This window comes from Oncorhynchus mykiss, chromosome 21, assembly GCF_013265735.2.
Source record: "Oncorhynchus mykiss isolate Arlee chromosome 21, USDA_OmykA_1.1, whole genome shotgun sequence".
Lineage (NCBI taxonomy): Eukaryota > Metazoa > Chordata > Actinopteri > Salmoniformes > Salmonidae > Oncorhynchus > Oncorhynchus mykiss.
This window is the reverse complement of record NC_048585.1, coordinates 45,981,339-46,003,550: the sequence shown is the minus strand read 5'-3', so window position 1 is coordinate 46,003,550 and position 22,212 is coordinate 45,981,339. Positions and strand designations below refer to the sequence as shown.

At 46.4% G+C, this 22,212-nt stretch overlaps 1 protein-coding gene across 2 annotated transcripts; it reads left to right on the top strand.

Annotated features, from left to right (window-relative positions):
* Nucleotides 1–44: 44 nt before the first annotated feature.
* LOC110500590 (segment polarity protein dishevelled homolog DVL-2) lies at nt 45–22,103 on the top strand. Of its 2 annotated transcripts, none has more exons than XM_036957989.1 (14): nt 45–554; nt 10,621–10,690; nt 11,966–12,165; nt 12,718–12,827; nt 13,245–13,465; nt 13,597–13,666; nt 14,098–14,237; nt 15,976–16,052; nt 16,170–16,237; nt 16,904–17,035; nt 18,969–19,100; nt 19,477–19,653; nt 19,877–20,110; nt 20,279–22,103. In XM_036957989.1, exons 1-14 carry the CDS (start codon nt 394–396, stop codon nt 20,842–20,844), a joined length of 2,358 nt encoding a protein of 785 aa, XP_036813884.1. In that variant the 5' UTR covers nt 45–393; the 3' UTR covers nt 20,845–22,103. The 2 variants fall into 2 exon arrangements, with proteins under 2 accessions (XP_036813884.1, XP_036813885.1); XM_036957990.1 differs by having other exon boundaries at nt 46–554; nt 11,966–12,126.
* Nucleotides 22,104–22,212: the final 109 nt, after the last annotated feature.

The window sequence follows — 22,212 nt, the reverse complement described above, 5'->3', positions numbered from 1 at the left end:
GAAAACGTAAAGGGAGCATACCTGACGTCATACGCCGCGTTGGCTTGTAATAGTCGGGAGAAAAGTTTTAGACCCCCCCTTATGTTTTTGTTGGGGGAGAAATTGTGGGTAGCGGATCTTGTGAATGTAGCGTGTGCGTGGTTTTTAACCCATTCGCCGTTAGGGAATTATATATTTTTCTTTGGGGGATATAAACTAAGGCGATATGTTCGTGATATAAGTAGATGTTAAACTTTTTTATTAGTTCTGGCCAGGGCAAACTCACTGCTGGCTAGTGTTGTAAGAGCACTTCTCCTCACCCTCTTCTCCCGTTAGCATAGCTAGTGTTAGCTAACTAGCTACCTTTCTCTTCCATAGTTTGTGTGGTGCAGCTGAAAAAAAGTTGCTGGTGAAATGGCGGAAACCAAAATAATATACCACATCGACGAGGAGGAGACGCCGTATTTGGTGAAGATTCAGATTCCTGCCGAAAATATCACTTTGTTGGATTTTAAACAGGTCTTGAACAAGCCCAACTACAAATTCTTCTTTAAGTCTATGGACCAGGACTTCGGGTAAGTGAGAGCCAGTGATGCAAGATTGTGCGGTGTCGTGTTGTGGGTTTCAGGCAAATTCTGATAATAAAGAAAACCAACCCGAGTCCAGTAGTTGATTAGATACATTGTTGCAAAGTTTATTTATCTTTGACTATACTCCCAAAGACACAAAGGGTGAACTGTTGCTACACTTTATTAACGACAGTTACAATAGTTAAGTTAACTGGTAACCATTTAACTGGATCAACTTGCATGATCCAATGTTGCAAATGAAAGGTGTCATTCAGTAACTATGTTTACAGATTTAAATGCGAATATGAATAAAACTGCATTAAAAAACATGCGCATTTTCCCACCAGATATGTTTTTATCAAATTGACCTGTTGCAGCAGATTAAAGGCTGTGCGTGATGACATTGTGCACATATAAATTCAATGGTGTGCAATTCGAAGAGCGTTCCTGCCCCACCCCCTCGAGCATCCAAATAGTTACTTCATGAACACCCCCGCCAAGTACCCCATTGGTCCATCCCCCCTCCCCGGGTTCAAAAGGGAAATAAAACTATCTGGGGGTTTTTGTGCCCACCCCCGGAGTATGCCTTGCTAGCCAGCTGGTCGCTACCGCCTGCCGAACCCCTGCCCTTACTGTTGTTAACAGAACTGCGGGAAAACAGTGCCTGCCAGGTGGGGGCTAAGGACACGTTGTCACCCCGCCTTCCGCTAGCACAGCTGGTGGGAGGATGGGGGATACACCGTGTGCTAGCTATCTTGTTAATTAGCGACACCGTGTGCTAGTTAGCTAGCACGCAGTGTCACTCTCGCATGCTGTGCACTGGAGAAAGCGGAGGGCTGCGGCGACACTGTGTTAGCTAACTCGCTAGTTAGGGACACCGTGTGTTAATTAGCTAACGAGCACACAGTGTCGCCTCCCGCCTGTTGTGTACTGGACTAGTTGGCTAAGCTAGCAGACAATGTCCTTCGCTCCCGCCTGCCGAACATCTGCCCTCGGCAACGTTGACAGAAATGCAGGGACGAAGGACACTGTTTACCGGTGTACGGCTAGCCAGCAGCTGTTGTCGGCCCCACCCCTTCTGTGGGGTTTATTGGTGGCTGGCATCCAACGTTATTGTGCATTAACACCACCTACTGTACTGGAACTCCCCCGCATCTTAAAAATGGTTCAATAGAAGTATAAGTAGGTGTCCCTGCAGATGCTGTAATGCCCACATGCAGGAACGCACTGAATTGCAGGTCGCAATTGCACCTTTCTCGATGTCCCATGTAACACATTTTTTTTAAAAACACATTAAATGGGGTTCCATTGCATTGTCAACTCTACTGATGGTTTTCTCAAACATTTCAAATCAAATTACACATGGCTAGCAGATGTTAATGCGAGTGTAGTGAAATGCTTGTGCTTCTAGTTCTGACAGTGCAGCAATATCTAACAAGTAATCTAACAAATCCATAACAACTACCTAATACACACAAATCTAAATGGATGGAATAAGAATATGTAGATGTAAAAATATATGGATGAGCGATGACCAAGCGGCATGAGCAAAATGCAATAGCTGGTATAAAATAGTGTATATACATATGAGATGAGTAGTTTAAGATATGTAAACATAATTAAAGTTGCATTATTTAAAGTGAACAATGATTCAAGTCTGTAAATAGGCAGAAGCCTCTCTGTGTTAGTGATGGCTGTTTAACAGTCTGATGGCCTTGAGAGCTGTTTTTCAGTCTCTCAGTCCCAGCTTTGATGTACCTGTACTGACCTCACCTTCTGGATGGTAGCGGGGTGAACAGGTAGTGGCTCGGGTGGTTGTTGTCATTGATGATCTTTTTGGCCTTCCTGTGACATCGGGTGCTGTAGGTGTCCTGGAGGGCAGGTAGTTTGCCCCAGTGATGCTTTGTGCAGACCACACCAACCTCTGGAGAGCCCTGCGATTGAGGGCGGTGCAGTTGCCGTACCAGCCGGCGATAGAGCCCGACAAGATGCTCTCAATTGTGCATCTGTACAAGTTTGAGGGTTTTAGGTGACGAGACATATTTCTGCAGCCTCCTGAGGTTGAAGAGGCATTGTTGCGCCTTCTTCACCACACTGTCTGTGTAGGTGGACCATTTCAGTTTATCCGTGATGTGTACGCCAAGGAACATAAAATGTTCTCCTTTCTCCACTGCTGTCCTGTTGATAGGGGAGGTTTTCCCTCTGCTGTTTCCTGAAGTCAATGATAATCTCCTTCGTTTTGTTGATGTTGAATGAGAGGTTGTTTTCTGACACCACACTCAGTGCCCTCACCTCCTCCCTGTAGGCTGTCTCGTTGTTGTTGGTAATCAAGCCCCCACTACTGTTGTCGTCTGCAATCTTGATGATTGAGTTGGAGGTGTGCATGGCCACGCAGTCATGGGTGAACAGGGAGTACAGGAGGGGGCTTAGCACGCACCCTTATGGGGTCCCAGTGTTGAGGATCAGTGAAGTGGAGATGTTGTTTCCTACCCTCACCACCTGGGGGTGGCCCGTCAGATAGTCCAGGACTCAATTGCACAAGGTGGGTTTGAGACTCAGGGCCTTAAGCTTAATGATGAGCTTGGAGGGTACTATGGTGTTGAATGCTGAGCTGTACTCAATGAACAGCATTCTTACATGGGTATTCCTCTTGTCGAGATGGGATAGGGCAGTGTGATGGCGATTGCATCGTCTGTGGAACTGTTGGGGTGGTATGCAAACTGAAGTGGGTCTAGGGTGGAAGGTAAGCTGGAGGTGATATGATCCTTGACGAGTCTCTCAAAGCACTTCATGATGACAGAAGTGAGTGCTACAGGGCGATAGTCATTTTGTTCAGTTACCTTTGTCTTTTTGGGTACAGGAACAATTGTGGCCATCTTGAAGCATGTAGGGACAGCAGACTGGGATAGGGAGCGATTGAATATGTACATAAACACACCAGCCAGCTGGTCTGCGCATGCTCTGAGGATGCGGCTAGGCTGGGGACAGCAGCCCTGCGAGGGTTGACACATTTAAATGTCTTACTCACGTCGGCCACGGAGAAGGAGAGGGGGGGCCCGCAGTCCTTGGTAGCGGGCCGCGTCGGTGGCATTGTATTATCCTTAAAGCAGGCAAAGAAGGTGTTTAGTTTGTCTGGAAGCAAGACGTCGGTGTCCGTAACTTGGCTGTTTTTTTTTTTGTAGTCCGTAATTGCATGTGGACCCTGCCACATACATCTCGTGTCTGAGCCATTGAATTGCGACTTCACTTTGTCCCTATAATGACATTTCGCTTGTTTGATTGCCTTACGGAGGGAATAAGTACACTGTTTATGTTCGGCCATATTCCCAGTCATCTTTCCATGGTTAAATGCGGTGATTCGCGCTTTCACGTTTGTGCGAATGCCGCCATCTATCCAAGATTTCTGGTTAGGGTAGGTTTTAATAGTCACAGAGGGTACAACATCTCCAATGCACTTCCTTATAAACTCACTCACCGAATCAGCTTATAAATCAATGTTATTCTCTGAGGCTGCCCGGAACATTTCCCAGTCTGAGTGATCAAAACAATCTTGAAGCGTGGATTCCGATTGGTCAGACTAGCATTGAATGGTTCTTGTCACGGGTACATCCTGTTTGAGTTTCTGCCTATAGGACGGTAGGAGCAAAATTAAGTCGTGGTCGGATTTGCCCAAGGGAGAGCAGGGGAGGGCCTTGTATGCATCAAGGAAGTTAGAGCAGCAGTGGTCCAGTGTATTTCCCACGTGAATGCTACAAAAAATGTGCTGATAGAATTTAGGTAGCCTTGTTCTCAAATCCCCAGCTACAATAAATGCATCCTCAGGATATATGGTTTCCAGTTTATATAAAGTCCAGTGAAGTTCCTTGAGGGCTGTTGTGGTATACGCTTGAGGGGGGATATACGCGGCTGTGACTATAACCGATGAGAATTTTCTTGGGAGATAATATGGTCTGCATTTGGTTGTATGGAATTCTAGGTCTGGTGAACAAAAATACCTGAGTTCCTGTATGTTGTTATGATTACACCACGAGTCATTAATCATGAAGCCTTCACCCCCGCCCTTCTTCTTCCCAGAGAGATGTTTATTTCTGTCGGTGCGACGCATGAAGAAACCCGGTAGCTGTACCGACTCTGACAACATATCCCGAGAGAGCCATGTTTCCGTGAAACAGAGAACATTACAATCTCTGATGTCTCTCTGGAAGGCAACATATGCCCTAATTGTCTACCTTGTTGTCTAGAGACTGGACATTGGCGAGTAATATACTCGGAAACGATGGGTGGTGTGCATGCCTTTGAAGTCTGACCAGGAGGCTGCTCCGTCTAACTCTTCTGCAGCAACGTTGTTTTGGGTCGGCCTTTTTGATTAGATCCAATGTCCTGGTTGGTGATCCGAATAAAGGATCCACTTCCTTTATAACATGTTTGTGTTATATAGCGAGTGTGCCCACTCTAGTATTGGCACATGCGCTCTAGCCAACAGCTCGCAGATATACAGTGCAGGCATAGCCTACATGAGATTATTATGGACAGAAGAGCAAGATTGTTTTGATTTGTCAAACGGCATTTGATCATGTCGCCAGAATAAGACCCTTAATATTTATTAGAAAGGAGCATCAAGTTCATCACCTTGCACTTTCAACACCCTGTGAAGTTCATCATAACTTATCTGTATAACTAATCTGTAGCCTAATAAACGGTATTAGTGTCTTAAGTCTTAGTGGGGACCACACGTTATTGTGTGACTTCGATATGATGGTTATTATTACATGTGCATAAAAGGGTTTCCAGCGACATTTTATCACATAATGAATTTTCCAGACCCAAAATGAGTCCACCTGTCTAGTGTATTTTGTTCTGTCGACATTTGGAAAGTTTACTTAAAAATGTTCTGTTTCCGTCAGGTCTGTTGTGGTATTTTTCTCTATCCGACATGTACTTTACTCGCACCAAAAGGTTGGATGGAAACCTGGTTAGTGGTTAGTAACCAGGTTTCCATCCAACCTTTTTATGCGAGTAAAGTACATGTCGGATAAAAAAACATACCACAACAGACCTGACGGAAACAGAACATTTGTCTGTAAACTATATGTACGCTAGACAAGGTGGGATCTTTTTGTGTCTGTAAAATGTAATTATGGGAGAAATGTAGCTGGAAATGCTTTTATATGCATATATGGATGTAATAACCATCATATCGAAGTAAAATTGGAGTAACGTAATGACATGTTGTGTAGTCCTCCCACTACGACTTGGATAAAGCATGCCGTTAACTTCACAGGGGGTCCCTTTCCAATAATTATCAAGGGGCTTATTCTGGTGGCATATTATTATTGATGTTGGGCAAATATTGTTGCTGTTCTGTCCATAATAATCTCATGCAGGCTATACCCGCACTATCTGCGAGCTGTTGGCTAGAGTTCACATGCCAAAACCAGAGTTGGCAAATTTGCTACTTAACGCAACATTTTTCTGTGCCAAAACCATCAGTAGAGTTGAAAATGCGATGGAAACCTGTTTTACTTATTATTTTTTATTCGGTACATGGGATAACACATTTTATGTGTACTACGTCGGCACGCACAGACTAATCCGCAACAAGTGCATTTGATGGAAACGCATCTCTGGTGGGAAAATTTGCATATTTTATTTAAAATCAAATCAAATTTTATTTGTCACATACACATGGTTAGCAGATGTTAATGCGAGTGTAGCGAAATGCTTGTGCTTCTAGTTCCGACAATGCAGTAATAACCAACAAGTAATCTAACTAACAATTCCAAAACTACTGTCTTGTACACAGTGTGAGGGGATAAAGAATATGTACATAAGGATATATGAATGAGTGATGGTACAGAGCAGCATAGGCAAGATACAGTAGATGGTATCGAGTACAGTATATACATATGAGTATGTAAACAAAGTGGCATAGTTAAAGTGGCTAGTGATACATGTATTACATAAGGATACAGTCGATGATATAGAGTACAGTATCTACGTATGCATATGAGATGAATAATGTAGGGTAAGTAACATTATATAAGGTAGCATTGTTTAATGTGGCTAGTGATATATTTACATCATTTCCCATCAATTCCCATTATTAAAGTGGCTGGAGTTGAGTCAGTGTCAGTGTGTTGGCAGCAGCCACTCAATGTTAGTGGTGGCTGTTTAACAGTCTGATGGCCTTGAGATAGAAGCTGTTTTTCAGTCTCTCGGTCCCAGCTTTGATGCACCTGTACTGACCTCGCCTTCTGGATGATAGCGGGGTGAACAGGCAGTGGCTCGGGTGGTTGATGTCCTTGATGATCTTTATGGCCTTCCTGTGACATCGGGTGGTGTAGGTGTCCTGGAGGGCAGGTAGTTTGCCCCCGGTGATGCGTTGTGCAGACCTCACTACCCTCTGGAGAGCCTTACGGTTGAGGGCGGAGCAGTTGCCGTACCAGGCGGTGATACAGCCCGCCAGGATGCTCTCGATTGTGCATCTGTAGAAGTTTGTGAGTGCTTTTGGTGACAAGCCAAATTTCTTCAGCCTCCTGAGGTTGAAGAGGCGCTGCTGCGCCTTCTTCACAATGCTGTCTGTGTGAGTGGACCAATTCAGTTTGTCTGTGATGTGTAGGCCGAGGAACTTAAAACTTGCTACCCTCTCCACTACTGTTCCATCGATGTGGATAGGGGGGTGTTCCCTCTGCTGTTTCCTGAAGTCCACAATCATCTCCTTAGTTTTGTTGACGTTGAGTGTGAGGTTATTTTCCTGACACCACACTCCGAGGGCCCTCACCTCCTCCCTGTAGGCCGTCTCGTCGTTGTTGGTAATCAAGCCTACCACTGTTGTGTCGTCCGCAAACTTGATGATTGAGTTGGAGGCGTGCGTGGCCACGCAGTCGTGGGTGAACAGGGAGTACAGGAGAGGGCTCAGAACGCACCCTTGTGGGGCCCCAGTGTTGAGGATCAGCGGGGTGGAGATGTTGTTTCCTACCCTCACCGCCTGGGGGCGGCCCGTCAGGAAGTCCAGTACCCAGTTGCACAGGGCGGGGTCGAGACCCAGGGTCTCGAGCTTGATGACGAGCTTGGAGGGTACTATGGTGTTGAATGCCGAGCTGTAGTCAATGAACAGCATTCTCACATAGGTATTCCTCTTGTCCAGATGGGTTAGGGCAGTGTGCAGTGTGGTTGACATTGCATCGTCTGTGGACCTATTTGGGCGGTAAGCAAATTGGAGTGGGTCTAGGGTGTCAGGTAGGGTGGAGGTGATATGGTCCTTGACTAGTCTCTCAAAGCATTTCATGATGACGGAAGTGAGTGCTACGGGGCGGTAGATTTATTCGCGTGAAAATCTGTCGCCAATTAGTTACAAAATTGGCTAGTGGGAGAAAATAAGTGTCATGAGAAGGGGGAAACGCTTGAGTTGATCTAATGTTTGGAATAGGGGTTTGTGATTTTATCTTTAGACAGTTAATGCAACAAGGTGACACATTTGGTTGGCCTGTTAGGCTATTATAATAGTATTTAATTGAGTTAAATAAGCACAATGTCCCATAACGTTATGACTGTCGCCTATCAAAGACGTAGTGGATGTGGGGGGTCAATGACTGCACAAAGAAAGCCAAACCATCTCTATCCATCACACCCCTCCTGATCTCTCATAGCTAAGACCAGGCAAACATACTAGTATCCAAATATGGGTCAAAGCATAACTTCCGGCATAAATACTGTCTTTACATTGGACACCACAATGAAGAAAAACCCTTCTCACCCTGGCTGTTACCCTGGCTGTTCTCATCACTAATTCCCATCTCTCTCTCTTCATGAGCTTGTGAAATCCTCAGCTTTTCTTCCCTTTTGGGAACTGGACCAAGTTTTTGTCTCCCCTAACACCCTAGCTTGGCTGGCTGCAACCCCTGTATACCTCCCTTTCTCCTCTTTCTCTCGCTCTCTCTCTCCTTCTTTTCTCCCATTTAAATCCTCCAGACTGAAAGAGCTGTCTGCTCTCGCAATTAATCTTTCTTTGGTGGCTGCCTGTCAGTTGTGCATTTCCCTAGGTTGAATGGAATGCATGTTTGTGGTGGAGTTTGACTGATGAGACCTAGGGCTTCTGTTAAACTCATTACTTGCAGTTAAACTGCTGAAGTTTTGTAAAGCTAGTAAAACATACTTTGATGTCTCTCTCGGATGTTACTGAACGCGAAACCAAGACACCATGTTATGTTTTTAAAACGGGCACTAAAACAATCAAATGCTCCAGCTTCATTAGTGGGCCTCTTGGGTGGCACTGCATCTCAGTGCTAGAGACGTTACTACAGACCCTGATTTGATTCCAGGCTGTATTACAACCGGCCGTGATTGGGTGTCCCATAGGGTGGCGCACAATTGGTCCAGCGTCGTTAGGGTTCGGCCGGGGTTGGCCCTCATTGTAAATAGGAATTTATTAACTGACTTGCCTAGTTAAATAAAGGTTAAATCCATTTTTAAAAATGTGAGTTGTAGTCAAGCCGTTGGAAGTGTCTGACTCCTGGGTTCGTTAGACCTAAGCCTACTTCTACCACAACCACAACATTTTGAAACATCTCAAGAGAGTCAGTTACAAGTAGGCTACATTTAAACCCAGCTCAAATGAGTCAGCTGCCCAATCAAAACAGAGCTAGTCAGCCTGAGGCCTCAGTAAAGTAACTAAAGCATTGGTGTGTGTGTTTGCCTGTTCTGTTTGTGTTTTGTTTCCTGGAGTGCGAGCCAGCTGTCAGACAGGCTGTGTGTGGCAGTCAGAGCAGAGCTGAGCAGTGTGGAACAGAGCAGACCAGATCGGGGACCAGGGGTTGGACAGAGGCCATTTGCTTGGTGTCTGGCCGTGGCAGAATCAACAGGAAGAGAGTGGGGTGGGGAGCATGGGGAGAGGGGTCGGGGTAGTCGAAGTGAATGGTGGTTTTGGGTGTGCTGTGCGAGAGATTAGTAGATGGGAGAGAAAACGTGTGTTTGCTTGGGATGTGCGAGGCAAAGAAGTAACGGCTAGGAGGGAGGTGCTGGGCAAGAATGTCAGGTTTTAGGATTCCAAGGGGATTCTGAATTTCCAAGATGTGTTTGTGTTTGAGACATTTTTGAGTGAGTTGGTGAAATAGTTTGAGGGGGAGGTCATTTTGTTTGGAATGGTGAGGTATGCAGACTATTACCCTGTTAGGGATAGAATGTTGCATCTGTCCCTTTCTGGACGCAATCTGAGTCTGACCTCTTAGCAAGAAAGAACAGGATAGACCGAGGGCAAGAGAAAGGATTGAAAGAGACTGAGAGCGAGAGATGACAAAGAGGGCACGATAGGGGGTAAAGACGGGTTCTCACATTCACCCACTCCAGCACTGTCACACAAGGCCCGCCTCCAGCCTGTGACATGCCTCCCCGGTGCCCACAACAATCTGTCCCTGTGCTGCTTACACTCAAAACAACAGCTGCTCACACTCACCCATAAAACCAACCCTCAACAGCTGCTTACAAAACCCCAGAGTTGGGCAGAGCTGACCATACTACACCCCCCCCCCCCCCCCCCCCCCCCACACACACACACACACACACACACACGTACACACAAAATGGTGCATGTGTACACACACACACACTGGCCAACCAAACCACACACACAAAACATCAGGCGTAGAGGCAAATTAAGATGAAAAAGCTTAGCTGTAAGTCTTTAGGCAGTCGGTTAAATGTTTCCTCTACACAGTACTCATGTCAAGCTCAGGTCCTAAGTACTGCAGTAATAACATAGTGGCTCAGACAGACAAATATTACACAGCAGACTCTGTCTCACTGACGTTGTATAAGTGGATGCAGAGGAAAAGAAGAGTGATGGATTCCTAAGTCTCAAGAAACAATGGCTGGTCCGTGAGAGTTTCAGATGTAGTTGTAGGGAGTGTGTATCTATCTCCGTTGTGGTTCGGTAAGGACGCTGAGTCATTGGGAAACGAACGCAGCGGTGTCCTCGTGTTGCTCTTTACGTCGGTCTCTGCGTATGGGTTTACAGTATGTGTTTGTCTCTGTGTTTTCACTTAGCCTCATCTCTTTTTTCTTCTCTTTTTTTAAGGGTGGTGAAGGAAGAGATCTCAGACGACAGTGCCAAGCTCCCCTGCTTCAACGGACGAGTGGTGTCATGGGTAAGGGCAAACTGGTAAAGGTAGACGGTCCACAGCTATCTTGGACCAGTGAAAGGGCAGCAGTAGAAGGGAGACAGAGGGGGAATTCCTGAATCGCTACAAACTATTTTTCCAGGACCGAATTGTAAAAGTCAAGTTCCCAAGTCGGAACAATACTGCTGAGTTGGACCTATCAGTTCAAATGTATCATAAACTGCTCAAAGTGAGCTTTGAACCAGAGCCAGAGATGTAGGCTACAGACTCTGGCAAACTCAGTCTGAGTTTCAGAGTTTAAAACGATCTCCACATTGGCGTCAAGTTCCAAGACCATTACACGATCTTCTAAGAATGCCAATTAGAACGCTATTGTCATGGAATGTTTGGTGCCAACATGGCGGCCATTTCTCTACCGACCTCTGTGGCTATGACCCTGCTTTAACTACTAAAAGGGCACTGACAAAAACCCACTATCATGAACACCTTGGTCTGTGAATGTAACTACGTCCTCAAATGTCCTCACTTATGATCATATTACCTACCCTAAAGAACATGCAGGATATGAGTCCTGCAGACAAAACATTGTGACTTGTCCCGGTTGGGAGGAAAACATCTGCCAAGTGCATATGAAGGAGAAGAAAGGAGAGAGAGCGGGATTAAAAGGGTTGGACAAAGAGAGGAGGCCATAGGGACTGACACATGATAGGGTGGAGGGTCCCAGAGGGATGACTGCTCTATAGTCAAACAGCCATTTAGAAGAACGAGGTGGAGGAAGAGAGCTTAAAGAAAAGAAAGGGGGAGAAGTGTTCTGTGGCACTGTGTCTCTGACACCTTAGAGGGGATATTCAATCAAAACAGGGGAAGGTTCAGGACAGAACTGTATCCATGAAACTAGAACACATTTGAATGGATGCTTTGTTCAGTCTCCTTTGTCATAGAGAAATTGAAATGTATAGAAACCCAGAATCTTTGTTGAAAGATAGTTTGTTGGCTTTTTAGCCCCTCTCCAGGCAGACTGGTCTGTGTAGGAGGAGTATGTTGGGTCTGTAGGGAGTAGGTAATTGGATGCCTTGCGCAAGGTCAGGGATTGGCAACTGGCGGCCCGTTGAAGGCCCTTTGAGTAAAAAACAAAGTTAACAACCTAAAAAATTGACTGACAACAAAAACTAGAATAATAAATCCTCTTCTTCCACCTGTTTTATTTTAATTTTAAATGTTTTATTTTATTTTGTAATTTTTTTTATCCTCCATCCTCACCATCATCCCCTTCCAAATCTCTGTCCCTCCCGCTCTCCTCAGTTGGTTTCATCAGACACGCCAGGAGCAGCAGAGCCAGTACCACCAGTCCTTCCTCCACCCCCAGCAGAAGTCCGGCCCCCGCCCTCACCCCCTCTTCCTCTCCCACCCCCACCTGTCGAGAGGACCGGGGGCATCGGTGACTCCAGACCCCCATCGTTCCAGTATGAGCGCACATCCTCTCCCACAGTCCCGAATAATCAGTGTGCTACTCTAATGTATCTCGTACTGTATCTAACGTATACTATGACAGAATACCTCAGTCACTCCAGCTATCATGTTACCTACTGTTAAATACAACGGCCCATTTGAACATGATCTGAGCCTGTGCCGCCTATTGACAGTAAGCACCTGGTCTGGGAACAGGGTCTAGTTACTGGCTGTCTAGGTTATAATACACTGCAAACCTGGGTTCAGATAGTATTTAAAATCATTAGCTGCACTATATAGAGTTTTCCTGGTGCAATGGGACCAGTGGAATGGCCCCAAAAGTACAAACCCGCCCATCTAGCACTCAAGGCAGACTAAAGTAATCCCTCAAAGTTCTTGAAAATTAAGATTTCAAATACTATTTGAACCCAACCTTAACTAGGCTTAATCCATTGCTTCCTATTCATACACATTGTCCTCATAGGTTGTAATACGATCTGTGTTGTGGCCTATATTATTAGACATTAGGTGTGCGCTGCTATTTGTGTTTTATTAATAATGTATGTTCCAGAGCGTTCCCTACTTTAACCCTCTCCCCTATGCAGTCCCAATGCAGCAGGCAGTGTGGAGAACCTGGATGACCAGACAGAAACAGAGTCTGTGGTGTCCTTCAGGAGAGAGAGACCCAGACACAGGGAGGCCATGGAGCAACATGGTGAGCACTCTGCACCGCCTGCTCTTTGTCACATGATGGTTTCCACTAGATAGAACAGCCACAAAGTCAAAATGGCTAAATCATAAAAATACAATTGTTAAATATGCAGGGTTTAGGACTTTGTGGCTGTGGTAACTATTGACGAACCATGATGGAACGGCACTGGGTCATGTTCAGTAGGGCACTGTAATGGAACATTTTACAATGGAAAATGACAATGAGCGTTTCTTATTGGGCAATGTCAGGCTTCCCGGTTCAAAATGTTTTGTCTACTGAACGCAATCCTTTTTCTAGTGGTATTAGCAATTGACATTGATAACATGAATAAACGTGAAATCCATAGTTAACCCCTCTATCTCTCTTCCTCTTCTCCCCCTGCTCTCCTATCTGTTGCTCTCTCGATCTCTGGTGCGTCAGGGCCTAGGATAAACGGCCAGAGCCGCATGGAGCGCCACCTAGCGGGCTATGAGAGCGCTACCACGGTGATGAGCAGCGAGCTGGACACCACCAGTTTCTGTGACTCTGAGGATGACGACACCATGAGCCGGTTCAGCAGCTCCACAGAGCAGAGCACGGCGTCCAGGTTGCTCAAACGCCACCGCAGGCGCAAGAAACAGCGCCCGCCCAGGCTAGAAAGGGTGATGAATGCACTATTCCTTCTTCCCCCCCTCTCTTAATTTCTGACTTAAGTTTGCGACATAAACCGTTTAAGTCAGAAATGTCCCATTCTGCGTTGGAATTGATTGCGTTTTCCCTTTTCTTGTCCCAGGCGTCGTCGTTCAGCAGCGTGACGGACTCCACCATGTCTCTAAACATCATCACCGTCACGCTCAACATGGGTCAGTATCGTTTCGCCGTCTGTTCCCCGACACCACTCCCCTTCTCATGTCTTCCACCCATCTCTCTTGACCCCCTCTTTGACTGTCAAGCTTTTTCACTCGTTATTTTAGACCACCTAACCAGTACTATGCGTGTGTAGCTCACGTTCTGTGAAGTGAAACGGAACTTAAGCGCTCAGTCTGCTTCACCAGGCTATAGACATCCACCCCTCCCAACACATTTCTGCCCTGTGACCTGAACTCCATGTCTCACTACCACTTCCTCCCCTCTCTCCTCCTGTCATGTCTCTATCCTTCTCTCTTCACTTGCTGTCACTTTTTTTTTGTTTTCCACCAACTCTTACCACCACCTCTCAGAGGTTCTTTATCTCAGGGAACTTTCTTCCTAAAAGTTTGAGATGAAATAACCGATATCCTCTTCCCTCCCACAGAGAAGTATAACTTCCTAGGCATCAGCATCGTGGGCCAGAGTAACGAGAGAGGGGATGGGGGCATCTATATCGGTTCCATCATGAAGGGAGGGGCGGTGGCTGCCGACGGACGCATCGAACCCGGGGACATGCTGCTTCAGGTGTGTGTGTGTGACTGACCGGGGTAACTAGATAGCCATACAGTGCCTTGCGAAAGTATTCGGCCCCCTTGAACTTTGCGACCTTTTGCCACATTTCAGGCTTCAAACAAAGATATAAAACTGTATTTTTTTGTGAAGAATCAACAACAAGTGGGACACAATCATGAAGTGGAACGACATTTATTGGATATTTCAAACTTTTTTAACAAATCAAAAACTGAAAAATTGGGCGTGCAAAACTATTCAGCCCCTTTACTTTCAGTGCAGCAAACTCTCTCCAGAAGTTCAGTGAGGATCTCTGAATGATCCAATGTTGAACTAAATGACTAATGATGATAAATACAATCCACCTGTGTGTAATCAAGTCTCCGTATAAATGCACCTGCACTGTGATAGTCTCAGAGGTCCGTCAAAAGCGCAGAGAGCATCATGAAGAACAAGGAACACACCAGGCAGGTCCGAGATACTGTTGTGAAGAAGTTTAAAGCCGGATTTGGATACAAAAAGATTTCCCAAGCTTTAAACATCCCAAGGAGCACTGTGCAAGCGATAATATTGAAATGGAAGGAGTATCAGACCACTGCAAATCTACCAAGACCTGGCCGTCCCTCTAAACTTTCAGCTCATACAAGGAGAAGACTGATCAGAGATGCAGCCAAGAGGCCCATGATCACTCTGGATGAACTGCCGAGATCTACAGCTGAGGTGGGAGACTCTGTCCATAGGACAACAATCAGTCGTATATTGCACAAATCTGGCCTTTATGGAAGAGTGGCAAGAAGAAAGCCATTTCTTAAAGATATCCATAAAAAGTGTTGTTTAAAGTTTGCCACAAGCCACCTGGGAGACACACCAAACATGTGGAAGAAGGTGCTCTGGTCAGATGAAACCAAAATTGAACTTTTTGGCAACAATGCAAAACGTTATGTTTGGCGTAAAAGCAACACAGCTGAACACACCATCCCCACTGTCAAACATGGTGGTGGCAGCATCATGGTTTGGGCCTGCTTTTCTTCAGCAGGGACAGGGAAGATGGTTAAAATTGATGGGAAGATGGATGGAGCCAAATACAGGACCATTCTGGAAGAAAACCTGATGGAGTCTGCAAAAGACCTGAGACTGGGACGGAGATTTGTCTTCCAACAAGACAATGATCCAAAACATAAAGCAAAATCTACAATGGAATGGTTCAAAAATAAACATATCCAGGTGTTAGAATGGCCAAGTCAAAGTCCAGACCTGAATCCAATCGAGAATCTGTGGAAAGACCTGAAAACTGCTGTTCACAAATGCTCTCCATCCAACCTCACTGAGCTCGAGCTGTTTTGCAAGGAGGAATGGGAAAAAATGTCAGTCTCTCGATGTGCAAAACTGATAGACATACCCCAAGCGACTTACAGCTGTAATCGCAGCAAAAGGTGGCGCTACAAAGTATTAACTTAAGGGGGCTGAATAATTTTGCACGCCCAATTTTTCAGTTTTTGATTTGTAAAAAAAGTTTGAAATATCCAATAAATGTCGTTCCACTTCATGATTGTGTCCCACTTGTTGTTGATTCTTCACAAAAAAATACAGTTTTATATCTTTGTTTGAAGCCTGAAATGTGGCAAAAGGTCGCAAAGTTCAAGGGGGCCGAATATTTTCGCAGGGCACTGTATATATAACTGGTAATTGATTACATGAGGCATTTGTTCTCGAGTTGGACCGTTCATATCTACGGACTCTCTTTCTCCTCAAGGTGAACGACATCAACTTTGAGAACATGAGCAACGACGACGCGGTGCGCGTGCTGAGGGAGATCGTGCACAAACCGGGGTGCGTTTCAGACCTAAGGACTTCAGTACATTTACACGGTCCAGCCCTTTTGCCTGCGCTCAATGGGAAATGCCAGTTGACACGCGATGATGACCTGTCCTTCTGTCTCTCCCTCAGGCCCATCATCCTGACAGTGGCTAAGTGCTGGGACCCGTCACCTCAGGGCTACTTCACCCTCCCCCGCAGTGAGTAGCAGCCTGCACGCCTCGTCTCTACCACAGAGTTGTACAGCTACTCTGTCTCTATGGTCTTTGACACTGAGTGTACATAACATTAGGGACACCTTCCTAATATTGAGTTGCACTCCTTTTTGCCCTCGGAACATTCTAAATTTCTCGGGGCGTGGACTCCACAAGGTGTCGAAAGCGTTCCACAGGGATGCTGGCCCATGTTGACTCCAATGCTTCCCACAGTTGTCAAGTTGGCTGGATGTCCTTTGGGTGATGGACCATTCTTGATGCACACAGGAAACTGTTGAGCATGAAAAACCCAGCAGAGTTGCAGTTCTGACACACTCAAACCGGAGCGCCTGGCACTTAAATATTTCCTTGTCCCGTCACCCTCTGAATGGTGCACATACACACTCCATGTCTCAATTGTCTCCAGGCTTAAAAATCCTTCTTTAACCTGTTTCATCACCTTAATCTACACTGATTGAGGACGATTTAACAAGTGACATCAATAAGGGATCTTAGCTTTCACCTGGTCAGTCTGTCTTGGAAAGAGCAGCTGTCCCTAATCTTTTGTACACTCTGTATAGTGGGGCCATCAATACTTTATCCTATGAAATGCCAAAGAAATTACATTTTTGAGATCTCGTGTACCCCCCCCCCCCCCCCCTCTCGCTGTAGATGAGCCGATCCGGCCCATAGACCCAGCAGCATGGGTGAGCCATTCGGTAGCCCTGGCGGGGGCCTACCCTCCCTACACCGGCAGCTCTGCTCTCAGCACCATCACCACCACCTCTGTCACTGAGACAGAACGTGAGTACTGCACGCTCTTTCTTTTTTCTTCTCTCTCTTTGGCTACTCTCTACATATTACCGCTCTCTTTTCAACTTTCTCACTCTTTTAAACATTTACCTTCTCGCTCTTTCTCTCTCCACTTGACTGACCCCCAGTCTACTCTCTCTTACTTTGTTTTCCTCTCTGTTTCTCTCATTTCTGCCCTCCTCCCTCTCTCTATCTTTTATTTTTATTGTGGTCTATCCATTCCTTTGTCGCGTGCCAGGCGTTTTATACCCGACCTTGGCACAGGAAGCACCGGCCACATCTGTCTTTCTCTTCTAGACTAGATCTTTTTTATGTGGTCAATGATGGCTGTCTACCTCCCTCGGTTTTTACCCTTCCTTTTCTAAACTCAGCAGAAAAAGAAACGTCCTCTCACTGTCAACTGCGTTTATTTTCAGCAAACTTAACGTGTAAATATTTGTATGAACATAAGATTCAACAACTGAGACATAAACTAAACAAGCTCCACAGACATGTGACTAACAGAAATGGAATAATGTGTCCCTGAACAAAGGGGGGGGTCAAAGATAAGTCAGTATCCGGTGTGGCCACCAGCTGCATTAAGTACGGCAGTGCATCTCCTCCTCATGGACTGCACCAGATTTGCCAGTTCATGCTGTGAGATGTAACCCCACTCTTCCACCAACATTTCTGGAGGGAATGGCCCTAGCCCTCACCCTCTGATCCAACAGGTCCCAGACGTGCTCAATGGAATTGAGATCCAGGCTCTTCGCTGGCCGTGGCAGAACTAACATTCCTGTCTTGCAGGAAATCACGCACAGAACGTGGCTGGTGGCATTGTCATGCTGGAGGGTCATGTCAGGATGAGCCTGCAGGAAGGGTACACATGAGGGAGGAGGATGTCTTCCCTCTAACGCACAGCGTTGAGATTGCCTGCAATGACAACAAGCTCAGTCTGATGATGCTGTGACACACTGCCCCAGACCATGACGGACCCTCCACCTCCAAATTGATCCCGCTCCAGAGTACAGGCCTCGGTGTAACGCTCATTCGTGCGACGATAAACGTGAATCCGACCATCACCCCTGGTGAGACAAAACCGCGACTGGTCAGTGAAGAGCACTTTTTGCAAGTCCTGTCTGGTCCAGCGACGGTGGGTTTGTACCCATAGACGATATTGTTGCCGGTGATGTCTGGTGTGGATCTGCCTTACAACAGGCCTACAAGCCCCGCAGTCCAGCCTCTCTCAGCCTATTGCGGACAGTCGGAGCACTGATGGAGGGATTGTGCGTTCCTGGTGTAACTCGGGAAGTTGTTGTTGCCATCCTGTACCTGTCCCGCAGGTGTGATGTTCGGATGTACCGATCCTGTGCGAGTGTTGTTACACGTGGTCTGCCACTGTGAGGAAGATCAGCTATATCTCACATTGGAATTTATTGCTCTGGCCACATCTGCAGTCCTCATGCCTCCTTGCAGCATGCCTAAGGCACGTTCACGCAGATGAGCAGGGACCCTGGGCATCTGACATTTGGTGTTTTTCAGAGTCAGTAGAAAGGCCTCTTTAGTGTTCTAAGTTTTCATAACTCTGACCTTAATTGCTTACTGTCTGTAAGCTGTTAGTGTCTTAACGACCATTCCACAGGTGCATGTTCATTAATTGGTTCATTGAACATGCATGCATGAGAAACAGTGTTTAAACCCTTTACAATGAAGATCTGTGAAGTTATTTGGATTTTTACGAATTATCTTTGACAGGGTCCTGAAAAATGGACGTTTCTTTTTTTTTTTGCTGAGTTTATATCTCTCTCCTCAAACCTACCCCCCTTTCTCTCCTTTTATTTCTCCATCTATCTTCTTCATTTTCTTTTTCTATCTCCCCCTCTCTTTTTCTCCCTTTCTCCTTTCCTGTATCTCTTACTCCTTCTCTCCTTCTCTATCACTCCAGGTTTTGATGACTTCAACCTGTCCCTGCACTCTGACATGGCGTCGGTGGCTAAGGCCATGGCCTCCCCAGAGTCTGGCCTGGAGGTCAGAGACAGGATGTGGCTCAAGATCACCATCCCCAATGCCTTCCTGGGTGAGTTAGAGCATGGGGCCATAGTCAGGCCTCTGTATCAAGATAAAAAGGAAACATTTAAAGGGATCAAACTAATGACACTCTTTCCTCATCCTCGCTCTCTCTCGTGTCTCTCTCTCTCGTGTCTCTCTCTCTCTCGTGTCTCTCTCTCTCTCGTGTCTCTCTCGTGTCTCTCTCTCTCTCGTGTCTCTCTCTCTCGTCTCTCTCTCTTGTGTCTCTCTCTCTCTTGTGTCTCTCTCTCTCTTGTGTCGCTCTCTCTTGTGTCTCTCTCTTGTGTCTCTCTCGCGTGTCTCTCTCTCGCGCGTCTCTCTCTCGCGCGTCTCTCTCTCTCGCGTGTGTCTGTCTCTCTCTCTCGTGTGTGTGTGTCTATCTCCAGGTTCTGATGTGGTGGAGTGGCTGTACCACCACATCGAGGGCTTCCAGGACCGCCGCGAGGCCAGGAAGTACGCCAGCAACCTGCTGAAGGCCGGCTTCATCCGCCACACGGTCAACAAGATCACCTTCTCAGAACAGTGTTACTACATCTTCGGAGACTTCAGCGACTGTGAGAACTGTGAGTACCAGGGGGGCACTTATGCTGAAGAAAAATAATTTTGATATCTTGGATTTTTTTATTTGAATGAATTTATTTGTTGAAAGGCTAATGCCTATATCTTCTAGCTGTAAGAGCTTATTCAAACCCTTTGCCCAAATTAGTTCTTCAACCAGTTAAAGTTGAACTCTCTCTCTCTCCTTGTCCCCTCCCTCATTACTTCTCCCCTCCCCGTCCCCCCCAGACATGGCCAACCTGTCCCTGATTGACAACGATGGCTCCAGCGGGGCCTCCGACCAGGACACCCTGGCCCCCTTGCCCCTCCCGGGGGCCACGCCTTGGCCCCTGCTACACTCATTCCCTTCCTTCCAGTACCCCCACCCCCACCCCTACTCCAGCCAGCCCCCACCCTACCACGAGCTGTCCAGCTACAGCTTCGCTCCAGGCAGCACGGGCACAGCCAGTCAGCACAGTGAAGGTAAGACCAAGGGGGAGGTAGGGAAGGAGGGAAAGATGTCCGGGGAGGGTGTCACATTGGTGGCCAATGTCCAAATTGTGACAGCATTATGGAAACTAAAGAAATAACCATAAATGTGTGAGAGCTGGCAGTTGTAATCAGTTCTAACCCCTGTGTTTGTCCCCCTAGGGAGCCGGAGCAGTGGGTCAACGCGGAGCGAGGGGGGTGAGAGGCGACGAGGCAGTAAGGGGGGTCAAGGCAGTACGGCGGGAGGAGGAGAAAAGTCCCCCTCTGGAGGAGGGGAAGGGGGGGACTCTCGCTCGGGCAGCGGCAGCGAATCAGAATACTCAGTCCGCAGCAGCTTGAGGCGGGGCCACGGCTCGGCCACGCCTAGCGAGCACAGCCACTCCTCACAGCGCTCGCATCATCATCATCACCGCATGCCACCGCCCCCCCACATGTCGCCCTATCCCCCGGGGATGCCCATGCCCTACAACCCTATGATGGTGATGATGGTGCCCCAGCACCCACACCCACACATGGGACCCCCAAACATGGGACACCCCCACCAGTACCCCCAGCAGCACCCCTCGGTCCCCATGCACCCGGGCATGGGCCCCTCTGTCCCTGGAGGACCACCCGGGGCCCCCCCAACCCGTGACCTGGGCTCTGTTCCCCCCGAGCTGACGGCCTCGCGCCAGTCCTTCCACCTAGCCATGGGCAACCCCAGCGAGTTCTTTGTGGATGTCATGTAGTCTGATGATGTGCGTGTGAAGTGAGTGACTATTGATGTGAGGTTTAGGAGTTTCACTCTTTGGGGACTGAATATTCTAGTCTATGCTTGTGGTCTGATTAGGACCTAGTAGATTGGTGTCACTCATTTCATGTCTGGTAAGAACAGGGTTCAACAGTGAGTCCGAGGAATTTTGGCACAGTATCATAAAAGACATGAAATGCATCATGTCTGGTTTCCCTTTTCTGAATATACTGGCATACATCTTGACTTGCAACTCTGAAACATGCTGCTGGACTCTCCATGTCAGAAAAGCAACTCTTCTCGTTTTATTTAAAACGTGTGTGTATTGGTTTAGTTCTGCTTCTGAAATCACCGATTTCACAATCAAATTCTATTGGTCACATACACATATTTAGCATTTGTGATTGCGGTTGAAGTGAAATGCTTGTGTTCCTATCTCCAACATTTAGTTAATAGCGTTTGGCTGACTGGGTGGGTGTGAGTAACTGTAGTGGTGGTTCATTGAAACGACTGAAGTAACGAACTGGCCAAATGAGCTGTCGCCAAGTGTACTGAGAGGACTCGGACAGTAGAGGGCGCCACTTCCTCTTTTATAGGTGAAATTGATCATGTTGTGTTGATAATGGCATTTGGGGCTGTATCACGTGACTCATAAGTGCCTTATTTTCAGCCATTAGCCTCCTAAAAGACATGTATGAAATGTATTATGTCTCATCAAGCCCATTTTTTTTTTCATGAACTTGTGTGCCAACTAGTTTTTATTATATTATTTTTGCCTTTGTATATATCTATAATAACTTCATGTAAATGCAATAGTATAGAATAGTGAACTTGTGAAGCTATAGGTCAAACAATGACAGACAAACTTCTGTCTGGCAATCAGAGGATAAAGACCTCAAATGACAAGAATGGGTACCATGTACTGTAACCATGTCTAGGACTTTGTGCCATAAAAAATGGTACTTCAGGCTGACGAAGACACACCAAAAACTGTACTTTTGGGATTGAATCATGAGTTTTCTCTTCAAATAACTGTGATTCCCCCTCATCCTCTTGCCTCATATTATGTATGTTAATGACACGCGTTAGCATCCATTTTGTACGAAGGAATATATAGATGACGACAACGATGATGTATAACCGAACCAGAAAGGTGCTTGATGAAGTATAGCAGTGTCACCTTGGTGTCCTTCTTGTTTGATTTCATTGTCACTTTTTGTTTCTGTATTTTAGAATAAATTTGTAATAGACTGAAAATGAAAGACTTTTTTTTTTTTTACAATATCTTGTGAATGGATTTTAGAGAAATATTAATGTCCACCAACTTTCCAGAACAGTAGATGGCGCTATGATATGCGTTTTCTTT

Coding starts and splice junctions, on each gene's coding strand:
- LOC110500590 (XM_036957989.1), top strand. CDS start 394: ATGGCGGAAACCAAAATAATATACCACATCGACGAGGAGGAGACGCCG. Junction 13,667..14,097: donor CACCGTCACGCTCAACATGG/GTCAGTATCGTT, acceptor TCCCTCCCACAG/AGAAGTATAACTTCCTAGGC. Junction 19,101..19,476: donor CATCCCCAATGCCTTCCTGG/GTGAGTTAGAGC, acceptor GTCTATCTCCAG/GTTCTGATGTGGTGGAGTGG.